The sequence below is a fragment of the Balaenoptera physalus genome (genome assembly GCF_965194825.1).
Source record: "Balaenoptera physalus genome assembly, chromosome: 5".
Lineage (NCBI taxonomy): Eukaryota > Metazoa > Chordata > Mammalia > Artiodactyla > Balaenopteridae > Balaenoptera > Balaenoptera physalus.
The window spans coordinates 109,610,492-109,630,321 of record NC_138884.1 but is presented as its reverse complement, the minus strand read 5'-3'; the positions used below and the strand labels follow the sequence as shown (position 1 = coordinate 109,630,321).

Here is a 19,830-nt window from a genome sequence, read left to right as displayed (position 1 = left end):
TCTAAGAGAACAGTCTACGAACAGTGAAAGAATTCAGAAATCCTCAATAATTAATACCATTATTAAATTAACAATAAAATAACATGAAGAATTAATATCATTACAAGGCAGGACCTTTTAGAGAAGAACAGAGAGCAAGACTTTAGAAAAAATAATGTTTTACCAAAGCAAACATGGAAGATGCCAAATGGGGTAAACTCTTACTAGTTAAGACTAAACTTTGATAAATATTATAGTTGGGATTTTGTATAAAATATAAAAAGGATATTGTACAGTAATCATGGAAGAAGGACTTGAATAAAGAAGTACAAAATAATACAGTCAGTTCCTTAACCCATTATTTAACCACTGATGAAATTTTTATTGTATTAATCTCATTTTTCCAACAAAAAGGACAAAATGAGGTTTCAATGAGGTTCCATCATTTGGCAAAAAGTTAACATCCTCCACCTTCTGCAATAAACACTGATTCATACACACAATCTATTTTTAAGGATTTTAGGGATATGTACATAGAATGCATGAATGTAAAAGGATTCAGGGTGAAAATTAATGTCTTTTAAGAAATAAATTATTTTTTAAAATATACAGTTCAATATAATCACCTGTGACTGTTCTATTTCTGCTTTGTTTAACTTGATTCCAAGGATTTCAGCAGCAACTTTCTGAAAACACAGGAAGACCTACATAACAAAAACAGGTTTAAATGATTTAAAACAGGCGTGCTTAAGTTACCTTCAAATAAATTGAACTTTCTAAAAAGTGATAAACAGCAAAAACTGCAAAAACTATGATGAACCAGGTTATCCCAAAAGTAGCTTTATTTGTCAAATACACAACATTTTAAGTATAATAATTTTTTAAATGATTAAACCATAATTTGAAAAGCCATACACTTCACTGAACTGGTCTAAATATGCATTTATCCTTAAAAACTTATGCTTTTAAAGATTTAACATAAGACAATTAATTACAGCTACCAAATTAAAAAAAAAAAAAAAACTAGTAGCATAATAACAAACTCCTGTAAGTCCTGAAGAAAATGAAAATAAATTAGTCTATACTTTACTACCTGGGTAAAGTTTCTCGCTGCCAGTTCTACAATGGTCTTTTGATCTGGCGTTAGCCTATCTTCAAAGGTCTTACTTTACAACTCTTTAATAATCTTTGTGGTTCTCATCAATTTTAATAAATTCTCCATATCTCTTGAGCAAAAAACTTATAATCTTTACTGTATTTTATCAAACAGAAAATGAGCTGTATACTCCATTATCATTAAACAAAAATCTACAGACACGAATCCAGTCACTGACTTTAATGCATAACTTGTCTTTGTTCTGTAAGTGTCCTATCATATTCTTATCCCTACTCATCTCATGATTACTTATTGAATATTTATCACAACTTTACTAATTTAACTTCGATCCCTAATCAAAAAGAGATACATATCCCCAAAAGGTTTATGTCATTTGTACCCCAAAGATCATTATATATTATAGTTCACTGATGGTCAATGTTCAAGGAGAAATAAGAAAGCTAGTGTGGTGGAATGGAGAGAAAAAGGGGATTGTAAAAGAAAACTAGCAGAGAGATTAAGAGTGTACAAATCATGTAAAATCTGGTAAACTATGGGAAGAACTTTGGCTTTCACTCTGAGTGAAATGGAGGGTGGACTGATGTGACTTCTATTTAACAAGGTCAACCTGGTTGTTGTATTGAGTATTCATTATAGAAGAAGATCAAGGGTAAAAAAGAGAAATCATCAAGGACACTAACGTAAGAGATGATGGAGGCTTGAAACTAAGTGGTAGCAGTGGAGATGGTAAGAAGCAGTCACCAGATTATGGATATATTTTGAAAGTAGAACCAACAGGACTTGGTGATAGATGTGGTATATCAAAGAAAGAGAGGAGTCAAAGATGACTCCAAAATTTTCTTGGTCTTAGCAACTGGTAGAAGATCTGCCATTTATCTAAGTGGGGTAGACTGTGAGAGATCTGAAGAGTGAATATCAAGAGCTCAGTTCTGGACCTGAATTAAATTGGGACTGGCTGTTAGACACCTAAGCAGGAGTGCTGGGGTATATGAGTCTGGAGTTCAGGGAAGAGGTCTGGCCAAAGCCATGAGACTAGATGAGGTCACTAAGAGAATAAGTTTAAAAAAGAGAGATATCCAAGGATTGAGCCTAGGGCACTTCAATATTTAGAAGTTGGAGAGATAAGAAATTAGCAAAGGCGACTAAGAGAGTAGTTAGCAAGGTAGGAGGGAAACCAGGAGGTGTAGTACTCTAGAAGCTAAGTGAAGAAGGTATTTCAAAGAGCAGAGAGTGATCAACTATTTTATATGCTGCAACTAAATCAAGTAAGATAAGGACTAAGAACTGACCACTGAAAAAAGGAGGTCACTGGTAGACCTTAATAAGAGCATTTTGGGGTGAAATATTGGGGGCAAAAGTCTGACTGGAACTGCTCAAGACAAACTGGGAGGAGAGAACTGGAGACAACTCTTTCAAAACATTCCACTGGTAACTGGGGGGAAGTAAGCAATAGCTAAAGATGTGGGATCAAGAGTTTTCTTGTATTTAAGATAAATCATAATATTTTGTGTGCTGATAGAATAATCCAGTAGATAGAAAAAAAAAAATGATGCAGGAGTGAGAATTGCTAAGCAATGTTTGTTACTAGGCAAAGAGAAATGGGAATAATGCACAGTGGAGGAGTTGACCCTAGCTAGGAGCATAGATCATTCATCCATAGTAACCTTGGAGGAGACAGAAGATATGGGAAGGGATACGGGGTGGGAAGGAGAGTTGGGGTAGATGTGGTGGCAGGAGTTATGTGAAAGTTGTCTTCTGTTTGTTTCAAATATTTTATAAAATAAGGAACAAGGGCATCAGCTGAGAGAATGGACAAGGAAGTTTTGAAGATTTGAGGAGAGAAGAGAAGCTATGAAACAGTGGTATAGGTGAGGGGGAGAGATAATGGCCTAAGGACATGCATAATTACTGAGCAGCATTAAGGGCCCACTTGAGGTTAGCTATTGTGAAATGTAAGTGAAACCTCCAGCATGCCTCTGGGTTTTTTTCTCTGACCACGTTCAAATACAAGAGTGTAACCATATAAAGGCAGGGGCTTGGTTAAGGTTTATCCAAATGAGTCAGATAAAGTGAATGAGCAGAAAGGGACTTGACAGTATTTGCATGGTAATGATTTGATTGGCCATGAGATTAAGTTACAAAGAAAGGAAAATGAGGACATGAAAGGAGGACATTGAAAAAGTGTTAGGATCAATGTCTTGTAGGTCCTGCTGGGGTTGCAGACTGATTGGGTTAGGGCATTCAAGGGTATGAGCCAGAAAGACAAGATGGTCAGTGATTAGGATTCCTGATATTGCAATATGAGATAACAGAAGGGCTGCAGTAATTTGTAATGACAATGCATGGGAGTTTGTGGCTGAGGTGGGGTGGAAAACAAAGATACTGAAATCACTAAGAATTATGACAAAGGTACTATTAGAGAAAGTACAGTAAGCCAGGAGCTCAGCTCCCTAAGCAATGAAGGGAAGTAACCTGGAATTGGAGATGACTGCAAGTCTTAAAGTGACTTCACAAGAACAAACTATTTCAAAGTTGCATTTAAAAAGAAAACAATGAGGATTTTTACAGGTGGTTCAACATAAGTACACAAAAGATACTAAGTGGTTAAACACAAGCTAAAATACTGGAAGTTAAAATAATTCTAAAATGACAAAAGACCCCCAGGAAGATACATGAGGGTAAAAGCCTAATCCATGGATGGATTTATCAAGGAATATTGATATTATATATTTTTTAAATGACACATGTGGGTATGTGCCCATGTTTGCATTATCCTGGGGAAAGGGTTCCAAAAGGTCACATTTTTAGATGAGTCTGACCCCCCCAAAAGATTAAATACCCTTTATAATATTTAATATTTACCCTAAGCCTAAAAACCATCAGTGAAATCATACAGGAAGAATATCAAAAAGATTAAACCACAGAAAAAAATTCAAACTTCCTTTGGTTGAAAATGTCAAGAAAATTAACGGTCAAACAAAAATCTGGGCAGTGGAAAATATTTGCAAAAATTATGACAAATGGCTGTTATCCTTAACATAAAAATGGTCATAGGAAATTTTAAAAAGCAATAGAAAACTATAAACAGTTAATAAGCAGAAAGTTAATAAGTAATGAAATTTTTAAAATTTCAACCTCAACAGCAAAGAAATTCAAATTTAAATAGCAAAATACAATACCTTTTTTTCCTTGTCTACCAAATTGACAAAGATTTAAAAATAAATAAATAAATTCTGAATGTTAAAAAAGAGTACAGTGATATGGCACTCATACAATGCTGGTGGTAGTATAAATTAACGTAGTCTTCCTGGTGGTAATTTGGCAATAGGTCTCAATTCCCTTCCAAGGAAATAATCAAAACATCACAGCTTATGGACAAAATTTTACATTAGAAATTTTGCAAAATTTTACAATGTACTGAACTTAGAAATAATCTATATGCCCAACAATAGGGACGTGGTTGGATAAATTTTTGAACATTTATTTAATGGATTATTAACTCTAATGGATTATTAAATCTATTTAGTAATATTAAGTGACATAAAATTTTCTACAGATAAATATATTAAATTAAAAAAAACAAAATTATTTCTATATTATGATCTCAATTTTCTTTTTAATAAACATTTAGCATGATTAATATGGTGAACCCTGGAATGTCAATCCTTAGGTTTACAAATCCTATCTCCACCACTTATTCTGTGTACCCTGGACCCCCACTACATAACCTCTCTAAGACTATTCTATAAAATAGAGATAATCACTTAGGATTGCTGGAAAATAAATCTGAATTATATGTGAAGATATTTTGGACTATTTCAAAAATATTTTAACATCATTCTAAGTTTCTTGTTTAAATGGTTATGGTGATTTACACAATAAACATCCAGTCAAATATGAAAAAATAAATTAATTTAATTAAATAGAGATAATCAGAGTAGTACAGTGCCCATCACAAAGTGGGCACTCAGTAAATGCAATCCACTAGCACTAGTGGCAGAAGCACTAATATTTGTGAGCATCAGAAAAATAAGACTAGAAGGAATCATATGAGGTTATGAATGGTCATCTCTGGATGCTGAGATTATGAGTGATTTATATCCTTTTTAACTTTTGTATTCTTTAATTCCCTAAAATAACCATGAAATTATGTTAAATGAATTATAAGAGGAACATAAATAGAATAAACATGTTATATCTAACCTGATATTTTATGTCTTCAACAGGAATTAATTTGTTCCAAAAGTTAAGTAATGGAAGTATACTTCCTATGAAAATAAAAGTAAAACATCACTTGTAATATTCAGTATTCATTATTTTACTTACAGAGTCTCCTGTCTTTGCTGAGACAAAGTGGCTACTAAAACCATTTTCCTGGCAAAACCTTAAGTGTTTTTCAGGTTTTACTGTTCGCATATGCTCCAAATCAACTAGAAAAGTGAACAAAAACAGAGAACAAAATTCAATATTAGTTAATCAATACATTTTTAACATGTTTAAATTTGACTTACTTTCCAGTACTGTACCCCAGCTTAGATATGAGCTGTGTAATTTGGGGCAACTTATTCAACCTCTTTATGCCTCAGTCTCTAAATCTAAAAGCTGGGAATAACAAATGTATCTATCATATATAGAGTTCTCTGAGAGTTAATCCATGTTTACTGCATAAGGACCAGCACATGATAAGTGCTCAAAAAATTGAAGGCTATCATTCCTATTATCTATATAGCTTCAGGCACATTGATGATACTCAAAAAAGATCTACTTAGTATAATATGTTTAAACATAGTGATTAATTGCAACATGCACTTACTCAAACATATCTGGTTTGATGGTTTAATTACTTTAATAATTACAATAGTTCTGTAATCTCTACAAACGTTAATGTTAACACAAATGCATTACTAATTTTCTGCTAAAAGATACCAATATTTCATTGTATATTTACTTTATTTACAGCCATGGTTTAATTTCACAAAGATACAGCTCATTTGCTTTCCAAAACTAAAAGTATCCATTTTGAAAGTAGTAATGGGCCAGGATATATTTTCTTGAATAGTTGTAGGTGCTTTAAAGCAAAGCACAGTACTCATATCCAATACTGGTTTTATCCAGCACAGTCTAATTTTTTCAAATGTGATCTTTTATTGAACAGTTTCTCTTTTTACAACACTACAGACCCTATAAGGGTGTTCACTCAATGCTGTCAAATTATAAGGCAAATATATTCACAGGATTTAAGGACAACTAGGCTCTTTGAGTCAATATAGGAAAAAAAAACTTAAACTGATTTCCTGAGGAAGGGACCCAACCAACTTGTAAAAACTTGTAAATTTGCAAATCTAGTAAGCCTACATAATAGTGGCAATTGATTATCAACTAAAAAATGCTCTCATACTACGTAAAAGGCTTTATTTAAAATTATATTGAAGGTCTTTAGTTTGTAAGCTCAAGAGATCTTTCTCTAGGAAATTTTTGATCTAGTGGGGGATTCCTTAGCCCCATTTATATTGCTTAGCTTGGATAATATGCAGCTTTTTTCTTTTCTGGCCACAAGTTGCTATTCCTTAAACATCACTGAGACTTTATTTACAAGAAGAGGCCAAAAAATGTCCAGATACCACAGGCATCAATTTGTAGAAGACTAAAATACTAAGCTATTAGCTCTGACATTTATACATCTAGTTTATCATAATATTGAAGTTAAAATACTTTCCTAATTCAACAAGAGTAAGAACAAATCATGTCACTAGGAAAATTCCCCAATGAAATTACTGTCCAGTTAAAAAAAATAAAGTCTGTCATTCAACATGTATGTGCATTTGTCTTTTCTAATGGAAGAGTCTATCACTATGTCTTTTCTTCCTTTTTTCTTCTCTCCCCCCCCCCCAGCCCCGCCCCACAACTCCTCAACTACTTATATAGATAAACTACCATAAGCATTGGGGGATTTACTAGCCAAGCAAAAGTTTTTCTCCTAACAAAGATAACCATGAGAGACTAATACGATCACCGATCAATTGATAAAAAATTATTCAATAAACATAAACAAGCACTGTGGTAGGCAGTGAGAACCCAAAGATGAAAAAGATACAATCCAGGTCCTAAAAAAATCACCACCAGTATTATGAACATAAAAGACCATTAAGGATCATAAAAGTTATTTTAAATAACCAAGACTCTGAGAATTAGACAGCAGATATAGAAAAAGCCCTCACAGAGCTTGAGTATAAAGCTTTCTTCTATTGTGTTAGCATTTAGTGAGCAACATTTAAGAGGACTTAGTTACTAGAGTACTTCACTCTAAATAATCCAGAAATGTAAATTCTGAAGATGAAATTACAGTGAGATACTGGTAAATTCTTTCATTTCTTCTATTTTTAAAAGCATCCTTAAAATTATTATCCAGTATTCATCTAACATACATGTGATAACGATCTTACTGTTATGATTTAATTTCCCTTATGTCCTTCAGTGAACAACATCACTTTGCTAGTTCTTGTATTTTATTTTTGAAAATGGAATTAAAATCTCCTAATAGCATTAATACATGAACATTTCCCAAATATTCTGAAAGACAATTATGAAAACGATATAAAAAATGCCACTAACTAGAGACAACTACTGTTAACATTTTGGTGTATATACTTCCAATATCTAAGCAACTGAAGGACAAAGGCATTAACATTGTAACATGCAACTTCTTTTAGCTCAACCATACTACACCCTGCTTAAAGTATGCGTAACAATTTCAATGGATAACCACTTTATTGATCATTCATTCATTCATTCAACAAATATTTGAGGGCCTACTATGGCCAGGCACTGTCCTAGGGGCTGCAGATACAATGAACTGACATTTTAATGCAGAGAAAAGAGACGAACAAGTAAATTACTGTGTATGGTAAATGCTGATATATCTTATGACAAAAATAAATAAAGGGTACATGAGAGGAATTACTATTTCAAACAGGTAGGTCAAAGACCTTAAGAAAGCTAAGAACAAAGAAATCCGGGGAAAAGCCTTCCAAGCAGAGGGAACTGCAGTGAAAAAGGCCCTAAAGGAAGGTTACATTTAGTAGATTCAAAGAAAAGCCAGGAGGCCAGAGTGGCTGAAAAGAGTTAGCAAGAGAGGGAAACAGCAGGAAATGAAGTTTAAAAAGCCAGGAACCATACAGGTCACTGTGAGAGAGATGGGAAGCTATTGAGGGGTTGTAAGGAAAAAGAAAAAAAAGACGTAATCTGACTTACATTTTAAAAGGTTCGGGTTGCTGTGCTGAGAATAAACTGTAGTAAAATGTAAAGCAGAGAAGCCATCGAGAAGGCTATAATAAAAATCTAGGAAAGAGAAGATGGTAGTTTGGACAAGAGTAGGAGCAAGAGAGATGGTAAAAAGTGGGGCAAATTCTCAATATATTTTTGGAATAAAAAGTGAATAAGAAATGCTAATGGATTTGACATGGGATGAACAAGATAAAGAGAAATCACTTGAAGACAGTTAACTTGAATTTTAAATGAGACAGTATATTGTAGGTTTTGTTCCAGGTACACTCAGCTGCAATGGATGGAGATACTGAGCAGATGAAGATTTGCATTTAAGTAGAGCTGGGGTTTTCTCAATCATGTACAATAACTGAAAAGAAGGGCAAATAATTGAAGATAATAAATGTAAGGGAGTGATTATATTGATAGACCATGGAATTTAAGTTGGTAGGAGGGGGGTTCAGGAAAACGAAAAATTGGTAAGATCAACTGATGTTAAGGTCGTATGTGGGTTTAAAAATTACTGGAATTGGGTTACCAAAGGATGTGAGGTGGAAAGACAGGAAATAATAGACTGGGATACATGAAACTGATAATTGATATTATGGAGAGCGTATGGAAACTAATATTGACTAGGTCTTCAGAACAACTATGTTAGTGTAGGTGGGTGACAAGATTATGGCAGACGAAGAATTCAAGGAACTGAGAGACCAAAGTATTAGAAGGATAATCTGTATGTGTACTAAAATTACCAAGAATCATGATAGCAATAGTAGTGGAGTGACTGTGACCCAAAGCCAAAATCTTCAAGAAATTCAAGGCAGTGATTCAGGGGTTGGCTGATAACTCCAACAAATATAAGTAGCAGGAGGTATAATCATATGGCTTGATATTAAAATCTAAGGGTTTTTAGGGAAGATGAAGGAGAATGTTCTGGAAAGAGCAATATGTAACAAGAAGGTAACTACCAGTTACCACTACTCCAGTACTAGTGATAAAGTAGATATAGAAGGGGACGTCAACATTTGAAAGAGCTTCAGGGGACAGCAGCACTGTCGTTATGGGAGAGCTAAGTGACAGAAGTAGTTTTAAAACTTTTGTCAAGAAAGATGTTGAGAATACGTACAAGAATTTTATTGATACCTTATTTGTAAGTTCCTGAAGGCCCAATGGAAGGATCTCAGAAGTTAAGAAAGAACAGAAACTGGGGTCTGAAAAGTGAAGGACAGAACTGTATAGGATAAGAATGCAGGAGGTAAATCAACTACATCAATGTCAAAGGCTTTCTTGTGTAGCTGACATAAATGGGGATAAAAAACCATGAAGATGAAAAAATTCTAAGACTGTGTTAGACAGACAAGAAAATCCAAATATTTCACTGTCAAAACCAACTGTGCAAAAAAAAAAAAAAAAAAAAATCACTTAGCTCACTTACCCTGACCTGGAAATTAAAATGGAAAGAAAGAAAATAAGTTATCAAGATACTAAGTCTATCTGCCATGTTCTTAAAATCACATGGTATGTGAAATAGAAGTCTTAAGAGAATCCAGTTAACTTTGGCTAACAAGAATAATTTTGATAACAACTTGGAAAGCTGTTTGAAAGAGTAATATGTACAATTTTTAGTTTAATAAATTTAAAAAATACAAATTACAGCATTTCATAGTTTATAATTTAGGTTTACAGCAAGAAAGAGATACTAACAAAAGTGCATTTCAGGGACTCATGGAATATTAACAATCCACTAAGAAGTAACATTTTCTCAGAAATGTAACTAATAATGATATTTTACAGAATGTTAGACCACCTTAAAAGGCCTTTTATAATGTTTCACATAAACCTGTGAAAACATTATTCAATCTCAGTATGTAAAGAAATGCAACTGAAAAAAAATAAAGTACTGAGTTCACCTTTCAAAATGAAAAAAGAGAGAGAGAGAAAGAGAAAGAGAGAGAGAGAGAAGACACCCGGTACTGATGAGAGCTGGTACTACTGGCTTTCTGAAAAGCGACTCAAAAAAATGTGTTGAGCCTTACAAACATTTCTACTCTATGACCAAGTAATACAATTTGGAAGAGTTTATCTTGAGGAACACATTAGGGATGTATAATAAGAATGATAAATCAAGATCTTCACCACAGTCATTTGTAATATAAAAAATATTGGAAGCAATATAAATGTCCCAGAATAGAAATACAGTTAAATTATGATATAACCCCACAATACAATACTCTTTGGCCATTAAAAATTATGAACTTAAAGGGAATTCCCTGGCGGTCCAGTGGTTAGGACTCAGCACTTTCACTGCCATGGCCCGGGTTCAATCCCTGGTTGTAGAACTAAGATCCTGCAAGCCACGCGGTCTGGCCAAAAAACAAACAAACAAACAAACAAATCATGACTAGTAAGTGAGGTCTTGGGGATGATTTTTTTGTATTTGATACCAAAGACAAAGGCAAATAATCAAAAATAAACAGTGGGACCACACCAAATTAAAAAGCTTTCAACGAAGAAAACCATCAACAAAATGAAAAGGCAACCTATGGAATGGGAGAAAATATTTGCAAATCATATACCTGATAAGAGATTAATATCCAAAATATATAAAGAATTCATACAACTCAACAGTTGTATGAAACAAACAACCCGATTAAAAATGGGCAGAGGAACTGAATAGATATTTTTCAAAAGAAGACATACAAATGGCCTACACGTACATGAAGAGATGCTCAACATCACTAATCATCAGGGAAATGCAAATCAAAACCACAGTGAACTACCACCTCACACCTGTTAGAATGACCATCATGAAAAATACAAGAGATACCAAATGTTGGTAAGGATGTGGAGAAAAGGGAACTCTTTTGCACTGTGGGTGGGAATGTAAATTGGTATAGCCACTATGGAAATCAGTATGAAGGTTCCTCAAAAAATTTAAAACAGAACTACCATATAATCTAGCACTCTTACTTCTAGGTATATAACCAAAGGAAATAAAAACAGAATCTCAATGAGATATCTGCACTCCCATGTTTATTGCATCATTATTCACAATAGCCAAGACATGGAAGCAACCTAAGTGTCCGTCAACAGATGAATGAATAAAGAAGATGTGATACGTACACATATGTAACAATGGAATATTATTCAGCCATGAGAAAGAAGGAAATCCTTCCATTTGTGACAACATGCATGAAACCTAAGGGCATTATGTTAAGTCAGACAGAGAAAGACAAGTACTGTATGATATCACTTACATGTGGAATCTAAAAAAGCCAAACTCACAGAAACAGAGAGTAGAATAGTGGTTACCAGGGGCTGAGGGTTAGGGGAAATGAGATGTGAGTCAAAGGGTACAAACTTCCAATTATAGGATGAATAAGTTCTACGATTCTAATGTACACATAGTGATTATAGTTAACAATACTGTATTATATACTTGAAAGTTACTAAGAGAGTAAATCTTAAATGTTCTCACCACAAAAATGTTAATTATATGAGGTGATGATGGTAGTAACCATTATGCAATATATGTGTATCAAATCAATGCACTGTATACCTTAAACTTACATCATGTTATATGCAAGTTATATCTCAGTAAAGCTCGGAAAAAGGCTATCAAGTGAAATACACAATAGTACAGGATGTTAAATTAGAGAGTATAAAATTGCATATAATAAAACTCCTACTCTGTAAACATACTATATATGTATATATGTGCATTAATAGATGGCAAGAAAAATACACTCAAATTTTTAATAAATTTGTAAAAATTAAAGTTGAGAAAAATAAAATTTTTGAATGACAGCTTTTGTTTTGGACTATTCTTTCAAGGATGTTTGTATGGCAACTTACAAAGAGAGAGTGTCTCCCTCAGGAATAAAGTGTAAGTTTGTTCGTCATCTGGTATAATAAAGATAATCTCTCTCTCCAGAGTAAAGTTCAGAGATTTACTTGGAGACCATTATAAAAGAGATAGGTTTCCTAAGTTCAGGATTCCTCAGCTGTGAGACAAACCACTAGATATAGATCATCTGTGTGGGTCCCCTCACGCTATCCTAGCGGAACCGACACAAACATGGGGCTCATCCTACTTGCTATGCTGGGAGTAATAAATTCCCTTATCTCTGATCCAGGAGCCTCATGCCTTCTGCCAGTAACCATGGCAGTAGCAGGCTAACTTGTTAGCTTCTAAGTAGGGTAAAATCTAAGATCCTTCACTGTTTTTGACAAAAAGAAGAGTAGAACAGACACATAATTATAAGATGAGCAGACTGGATAGCTGTTCATAACCTATACTACATTTTCCAGCATGACTTGCAGTTAGCTGTGGCCAGAAGACTAACTTCTGACCAAAGTAATGAATAAATGATATGCAACACTACTAGGCTTGACCCATAAAAACCTTCCATGTGTGGTAGTCCTTACTCTCCTTTTTCATGGTAACCCATGAAGCCAACTGTTGAAAATGGCAGTTCCAGAAAATGGAAGGAGTTTGGGTTCCTGAAAGGGAGATGAGCCACTGATAAGCAGTACCTGGTTTTGGCCTTTCTGTAAATAAGAAATAAATTTCTATTGTGCTAAGATATTGAAACTTTAGGGACTGTCTGTTTATAGCATCTAGCATTACCTTAACTAATATAGATTGCCTTAACTAATATAAAATAATATAGATTTTCATCTTTCTTGTTAACAATAAACCTCTCCCTGAGTATACACTGGGTCTTGAGTTACTAAAAATGACAACATGAAGTTGTAACTAGCAAGATAATAAAATCTAAGCATTACAATTGTCTCTGAGATTTTGGTTATGTCATATTCAATTAAGCAGTTAAAAATTACATTAAACAATTATAAATTGAGAGGCATTTGCATTTTTAGTTACCAGGGAGACAAAAACAAACAAAACACAAACCACTGGAGAAATTTTCTTTCTTCTGCCATTAAATGGCTCAAGTAATACATGGAAAACAGTATGAAAACAAAAATGCATTCTCCTTTGTTAATACATTTTGCTGGAAAATATAAAATGCCTGAACAATAATCAAGTCATGACTTGAAAATGACTGAGTGCAATTGAGGAAAACAAAGAAACATAATAAGCAAGAGTGGGGATGTGCAGAATAACATGAGGATATCACTGATACACAGCAATGCAAAGCCACTGGAGGCTTGTAAGCAAGGGCACAATGTGATCTTTGCATTTTGAAAAAATTACTCTGGCTACTACGAGGAGAAAGAATCCAGAAGGGTAAAACAGATGCAAAGAAACCACTTTAGGAGACTTCTGAAGCAACTTAAAGTCTGTTTCAAAATTTACATAACACTTTGGGTCCTCATAACAATCTTGACAAATAGGTAAGGCATTAATCTAACTTCACACACTAAAAACCTGAGGCTCAGAGTGACTTAACCAAAGTCCCATTGCTAGTCACCTGTAGCACCGGAATTAGAACCAAGCCATCTGGTTCCAAATCCAGTTAGTGTCTCACAAAGAAGGAACATCAGCTTTGGGGATGACCACTTAACAGTCTTTTATTTAGAGTTTTAATTAAAAGAATAAAGACATACAAACTTTAAATGCTCATTATTATAAAAGAGTGAACTATTATATACCTGGTTATTGCTTACTGGTACTTTAAAAGTATTTATTAATAACAGTAAATCATAAAACTGAGCCCATCAGCATTATAAAATATGATACTCTGCCTTAGCACTTGATTACATAGTCCTTTACAAAGCACTTGCAGCTGTACATACAAATTGTGAAATTACATAATGTTTAAAAATGATCCATCATGATTAGCCGACACATGACAAGTAAAATACCCTTAATAATTTATTAAATTTGATTTACATGTGCTTAAAATTATGTATATATTTTGACTTCTAAAATACACACACTAATGCTAATAAGCCAAGTACATGACAACATCTCTTTTTAAGTACTATTTTTTTATAAGTCCTATTTGTTTACTGGCATCCAGGCATCCATATTCAGGATCTCCACTCTATCTACTTATAGGATTACTGGTATAATGAACAGAATAGTCTTCCAATATACAGTATCAAATGTAATAAATAGCTTAAAAACTATATATCAAATGTATAATAATCAGAGCTACTGATCAAACTAAACAGAAAATTTTAAGTTAAGTAAAATTTTTAAATTCTGAAAAACATTATGATAGTTTCTATATTATTTTTATATTGGCCTAAGAGTTTACAATATTCCTGTTTTCCTAAATATTCACTTTTCAACATGCTATAAGAACATATTCTATAATGAATATGACTTTTTCATTCAAACTAGAATGTATTACTTCATGTTTTTTAAAAAAAGGAAAGTATTCTATGATGCTAACTTATTATATTATTGTCTATGCCCTGTCAATGGAAAGCATTAAAAGTATAAACTATTTAGGCTTCTTAGTCCATATATATGGCAAAAACAGAATATTCTCTGTGAAATTACTGTAAAATACGTTGCTGCCTAACTTAAAGAAGCAAAATACAAATATAGCACTTGTACAGATTTTCACAGTAATTTTTAGGTTATCAAGGAAACATCTAGAGTGTTGATCTGGTTATACTCAATTCAAACAAACTACTTGTCACATTAACTACCTCCAGGAAGTTACTCCAAACACAAAATAAACTGTTTATGCCCCTACTCAGATAGATAACATGACAGATTGTTATTAGTTGAAGACAGATGAAATACATTAATTTGATTGTGAGCATATGTTTAATTTTACCCCGCCATGTACACTCTCTAATGCTGTCTTTCTATGATGACATAGTAAATCATACTGTATTAGAAGAATTGCTAATGCAAAAAAATAAAAAATTACCAGAACTTGACTTCGACTTTGTAGATTCTTAAACCAAACTTCTTAAAAAAATACAACTGCCTGAAAATCACTGGGTTCCACAAACACATAAAGAAAAAAGGTGTCATCAAAGAAACTAATTTCTATTATAAATCTAAAAACCTCAATGCAGTTTAACATTTTTCCTATACTACTTTTTATATTTCTTTGTGAAATGCTTCTTCCCTCCTTTTCCCATTTTCTGTTTTTAGTGTTTATCTTGTTAATGTGTTTAAGTGTTTTCTATAAGAAGGACATTTGCCATATTTGTTCCAACATGTTTCCCTCAGGTTAGGATTTTCCTTTTCATGATGCTTTAGATAGAAATTAAGATTTTATGAAATCAAACACACTGAGAAAATAAGCTAATTATTATTTAAACTGCACTTACTTGGTTCTTGTGTTATAGGCAGCTAAAAACAAAAACAAATGAACGAAAAAGCACATAACACAATAGCCACTCAAAAGTACTTGTTGAATAAAGAAAAACAGTTTTAGGCTCTTAAAAGAAATACAAAATATCAAAGGGGTCTAAAAAATATACATCCTTCATTTTACAGGAACACTATACAGGACTGAAAAATTAATGAGTTAGAGTCTCACACCACAATAAGAATGAATATCACAAATGTTTTGAGCAAACAAAGAAAGACATTAAGGAATACACATAAATGATAGCATTAATAGGAAATTTTGTTTGTTTATTTATTTTTAATTTTTGGCTGCATTGGGTCTTCGTTGCTGCACACAGGGTTTCTCCAGTTGTGGCACGTGGGCTTCTCATTGTGGTGGCCTCTCTTGTTGCAGAGCACGGGCTCTATGTGTACAGGCTTCAGTAGTTGCAGCATGTGGGCTCAGTAGTTGCAGTGCGTGGGCTCAGCAGCTGTGGCTCACGGGCTCTAGGGCATGCAGGCTTCAGTAGCTGTGGTACACAGGCTCAGTAGTTGTGGCTCGTGGGCTCTAGAGCACAGGCTCAGTAGTTGTGGTGCACGGGCTTAGTTGTTCTGTGGCATGTGGGATCTTCCCGGACTAGGGATCGAACCCGTGTCCCCTGCATTGGCAGGCAGATTCTAAACCACTGTGCCACCAGGGAAGTCCCCATAGGAAATTTAAAAATGACAAAATTTACTATTACTCAGTAAAGCATACACAGATGATAAACTAAAAAGAACAGCAAGGAAAAGATCAGGACAAAGGATAGTAGTTAACTCTAAAGGTAGAGAGAGGGTTGATAAAGGTGCCTGGTTGGCCTCTGGCATGCTTGCCAATGCTCTATTTCCTGACCTAGAAATAGCTATTCTTTATATATAAATTTTACATACTTTTCTGTGTGTATATCTCACTATATTAAAAATTACTAATAAAATAATAATAATAATATGACAATCTTCTCTTTAAACCAAATTTTTCATATAATCATAAAGAAGGGTCACTGTTACAAAAATATTCATGGTTTTCATAATCTTTCCCAAGGACCTCTAATAACCCCTTATTATCAAATCATACTCCTTCAACCTACCTATATGTCATGAATCTTGTGGATTGTCTCTTTAATTATCTATCACCTGACTCTAACAGATCCTCATTGGTTAATTACTTTTGCTTCTAGTAATTCTCCAACACTTTTATATTCTCTATATTGCTATAAGATTTACCTAATCACTTTTCATTGTATTTCTATTGTATAGTTATATACATATCTACAAACAGACCTTTAAGGATTCTTAGGGGATAATGATGAGTACCATTAACTCTGTAGAGTCACCAGAACAACACCAACAGCAGCCAGTGTCAAAAGGGCAAGAAGAAGAGTATGTAAAAATTCATATTATTTCAACTTATTTAGTACCATTAATTACCTAAATTCCCTCTGGTGGTAGAAAATGACTAACTATCTCTCCTCGAACTTCAGGATAAAATGTAATAATAGATCGAAATGAGGACATAACACCATGGGGTAGGTAAACCTTTCTATATTTGTGACTATCTGTAACTTTTATTGCTTACTGACGTTTCTTATTTTGATTCATGTTTTGGGCAGTCTCCACAGGAATTCTTACTAGAGAATTTCATACTGGCTCAGTACAACATAGGTTTATTTGCAAAGTCTGCACGATAGATGAGTAAATAGTATAATAAGGTCCCAGTTCACTTATGCCTTTCATACAAAGATTTGTATGAAAAAAAGAAGTGTATTTGTCTTCCCTAGACACCAGTATACCCTGGGATTGTAGAAGGAACAGAAGCTATAGTAAGAACGGCTTCAATTGGCAATTATATTATGGTTATTTATTATTTTTTATATTTTCCTCTCTTTTCTAATTGCCCTCAATGACCATACACTAGATCCATTGGGAGAGGGGGAATGATAAAACATGATTTTAAATAACAACAAAAAGTAAATAATATTAAAGACAAAACTGCCCAATAACGATAGAATTCAGAGTAACAAGAATAGCTAACATTTATACAGCACCACACTGTTTTATAGGCACTTTACACATATTAAATCGTTTAATCCTCACAACAACCATCATTTGACAGATGAACAAACTAAAGCATAGAGAGGATAAATGACTTTTGTAAGGATACACATCTAGCAAGGGGTGGAGCCAGAACTCAAACCCCAGGCAGTCCAGCTCCAGAGTCTGCATTCTCAACTCTGACACACATGACATTGTTTCATTCATGTCATCCCAAATGGAAAATATCATTCACTTTCACTGCCATATAAAATATCTTTGTATGAACACACCACAATTCATACAACTTTTCTCCAACTGACAGACGCTCAAATTGTTTCCAATTGTTATTATCAACAATGAAGCACCATGACTACTCTTAGTATATGCCACCTGATACATATGTATAGCAATCTGTTTAAGATATAAAACTGTTGAATTGTAGGGTCTATGAATGTTCAACCTTACAGAATGCCAAATTATTTTCAAAGTAGTTTATCAATTTATAATCCATCCAGCAGTGAATATAAATTCCTGTAGATTCACATTATGTCTCTGTAACTTCTTAGCTTTTCTGATTTATACCTTATTACTTACCTGTGGTCTATTTTTTTTTAAACGTCTTTATTGGAGTATAATTGCTTTACAATGGTGTGTTAGTTTCTGCTGTATAAAAAAGTGAATCAGCTATATGTATACATATATCCACATATCCCCTCCCTCTTATGCCTCCCTCCCATCCTCCCTACCCCACTCCTCTAGGTGGTCACAAAGCACAGAGCTGATCCCCCTGTGCTACGCGGATGCTTCCCACTAGCTATGCATTTTACATTTGGTAGTATATATATGTCAATGCTACTCTCTCACTTCGTCCCAGCTTCCTGTTCTCCCTCCCTGCTTCCTGTTCTCCCTCCCCATGTCCTCAAGTCCATTCTCTACGTCTGCATCTTTATTCCTGTCCTGCCCCTAGGTTCATCAGAACCATTGTTTTTTCTAGATTCCATATATATGTGTTAGCAAACAGTATTTGTTTTTTTTTTTAATTTATTTCTTTTATTTATTTATTTTTGGCTGCGTTGGGTCTCCGTTACTGTACACAGGCTTTTCTAGTTGCAGCAAGCGGGGGCTACTCTTCGTTGCAGTGTGCGGGCTTCTCATTGCGGTGGCTTCTCTTGTTGCAGAGCATGGGCTCTAGGCACGCAGGCTTCAGTAGTTGTGGCATGCGGGCTCAGTAGTTGTGGCTTGCAGGCGCAGGCTCAGTAGCTGTGGCGCACGGGCTTAGTTGCTCTGCAGCATGTGGGATCTTCCCGGGCCAGGGCTCAAATCCTTGTCCTGTGTTGGCAGGCGGATTCTCAACCACTGTACCACCAGGGAAGCGCATGTTTTTCTCTTTCTGACTTAACTTCACGCTGTATGACAGACTCTAGGTCCATCCACCTCACTATAAATAACGATTTCGTTTCTTTTTATGGCTGAGTAATATTCCATTGTATATATGTGCCACATCTTCCTTATCCATTCATCTGTTGATGGACACTTAGGTTGCTTCCATGTACTGGCTAATTGTAAACAGTGCTGCAGTGAACACTGTGGTACATGTCTCTTTTTGAAGTATAGTTTTCTCAGGGTATATGCCCAGTAGTGGGATTGCTGGTCGTATGGTAGTTCTATTTTTAGTTCTTTAAGGAACCTCCATACTGTTCTCCATAGTGGTTGTATTAATTTACATTCCCACCAAAAGTACAAGAGCATTCCCTTTTCTCCATACTCTCTCCAGCAATTATTGTTTGTAGATTTTTTGATGATGGCCACTCTGACCTGTGTGAGGTGATACCTCACTGTGGTTTTGATTTTCATTTCTCTAATGATTAGTGATGTTGAGCATCCTTTCATATGTCTGTTGGTGACTGTATATCTTCTTTGAAGAAATGTGTAATTAGTTCTTCTGCCCATTTCTGCATTGGGGTTTTTTTTTTTGGTTTTTTTTTCTGATATTGAGCTGCATGAGCTGCTTGTGTATTCTGCAGATTAATCCTTTGTCAGTTGCTTCCTTTGCAAATCTTTTCTCCCATTCTGAGGGTTGTCTTTTCGTCTTGGTTATGGTTTCCTTTGCTGTGCAAAAGCTTTTAAGTTTCAT

The 19,830-nt window shown here is 34.3% G+C and overlaps 1 protein-coding gene across 8 annotated transcripts in view; it reads right to left on the bottom strand.

Annotated features, from left to right (window-relative positions):
* The window catches only part of RAB28 (RAB28, member RAS oncogene family), a 91,291-nt gene that overhangs the window by 11,469 nt on the left and 59,992 nt on the right, over window positions 1-19,830 (bottom strand). For 4 of the 8 annotated variants that reach the window (XM_082462007.1, XM_082462006.1, XM_082462011.1 and 1 more), the window contains exons 5-6: window positions 5,423-5,526; window positions 606-683 (exon numbers count right to left, since the gene is read on the bottom strand). In XM_082462007.1, coding sequence (XP_082318133.1) covers window positions 606-683; window positions 5,423-5,526 — 182 coding nt within the window. Of the gene's footprint in view, window positions 1-605; window positions 684-5,299; window positions 5,365-5,422; window positions 5,527-19,830 lie in introns of all 8 variants that reach the window. The other 4 variants (XM_082462010.1, XM_082462008.1, XM_082462013.1 and 1 more) reach the window with 1 other exon arrangement.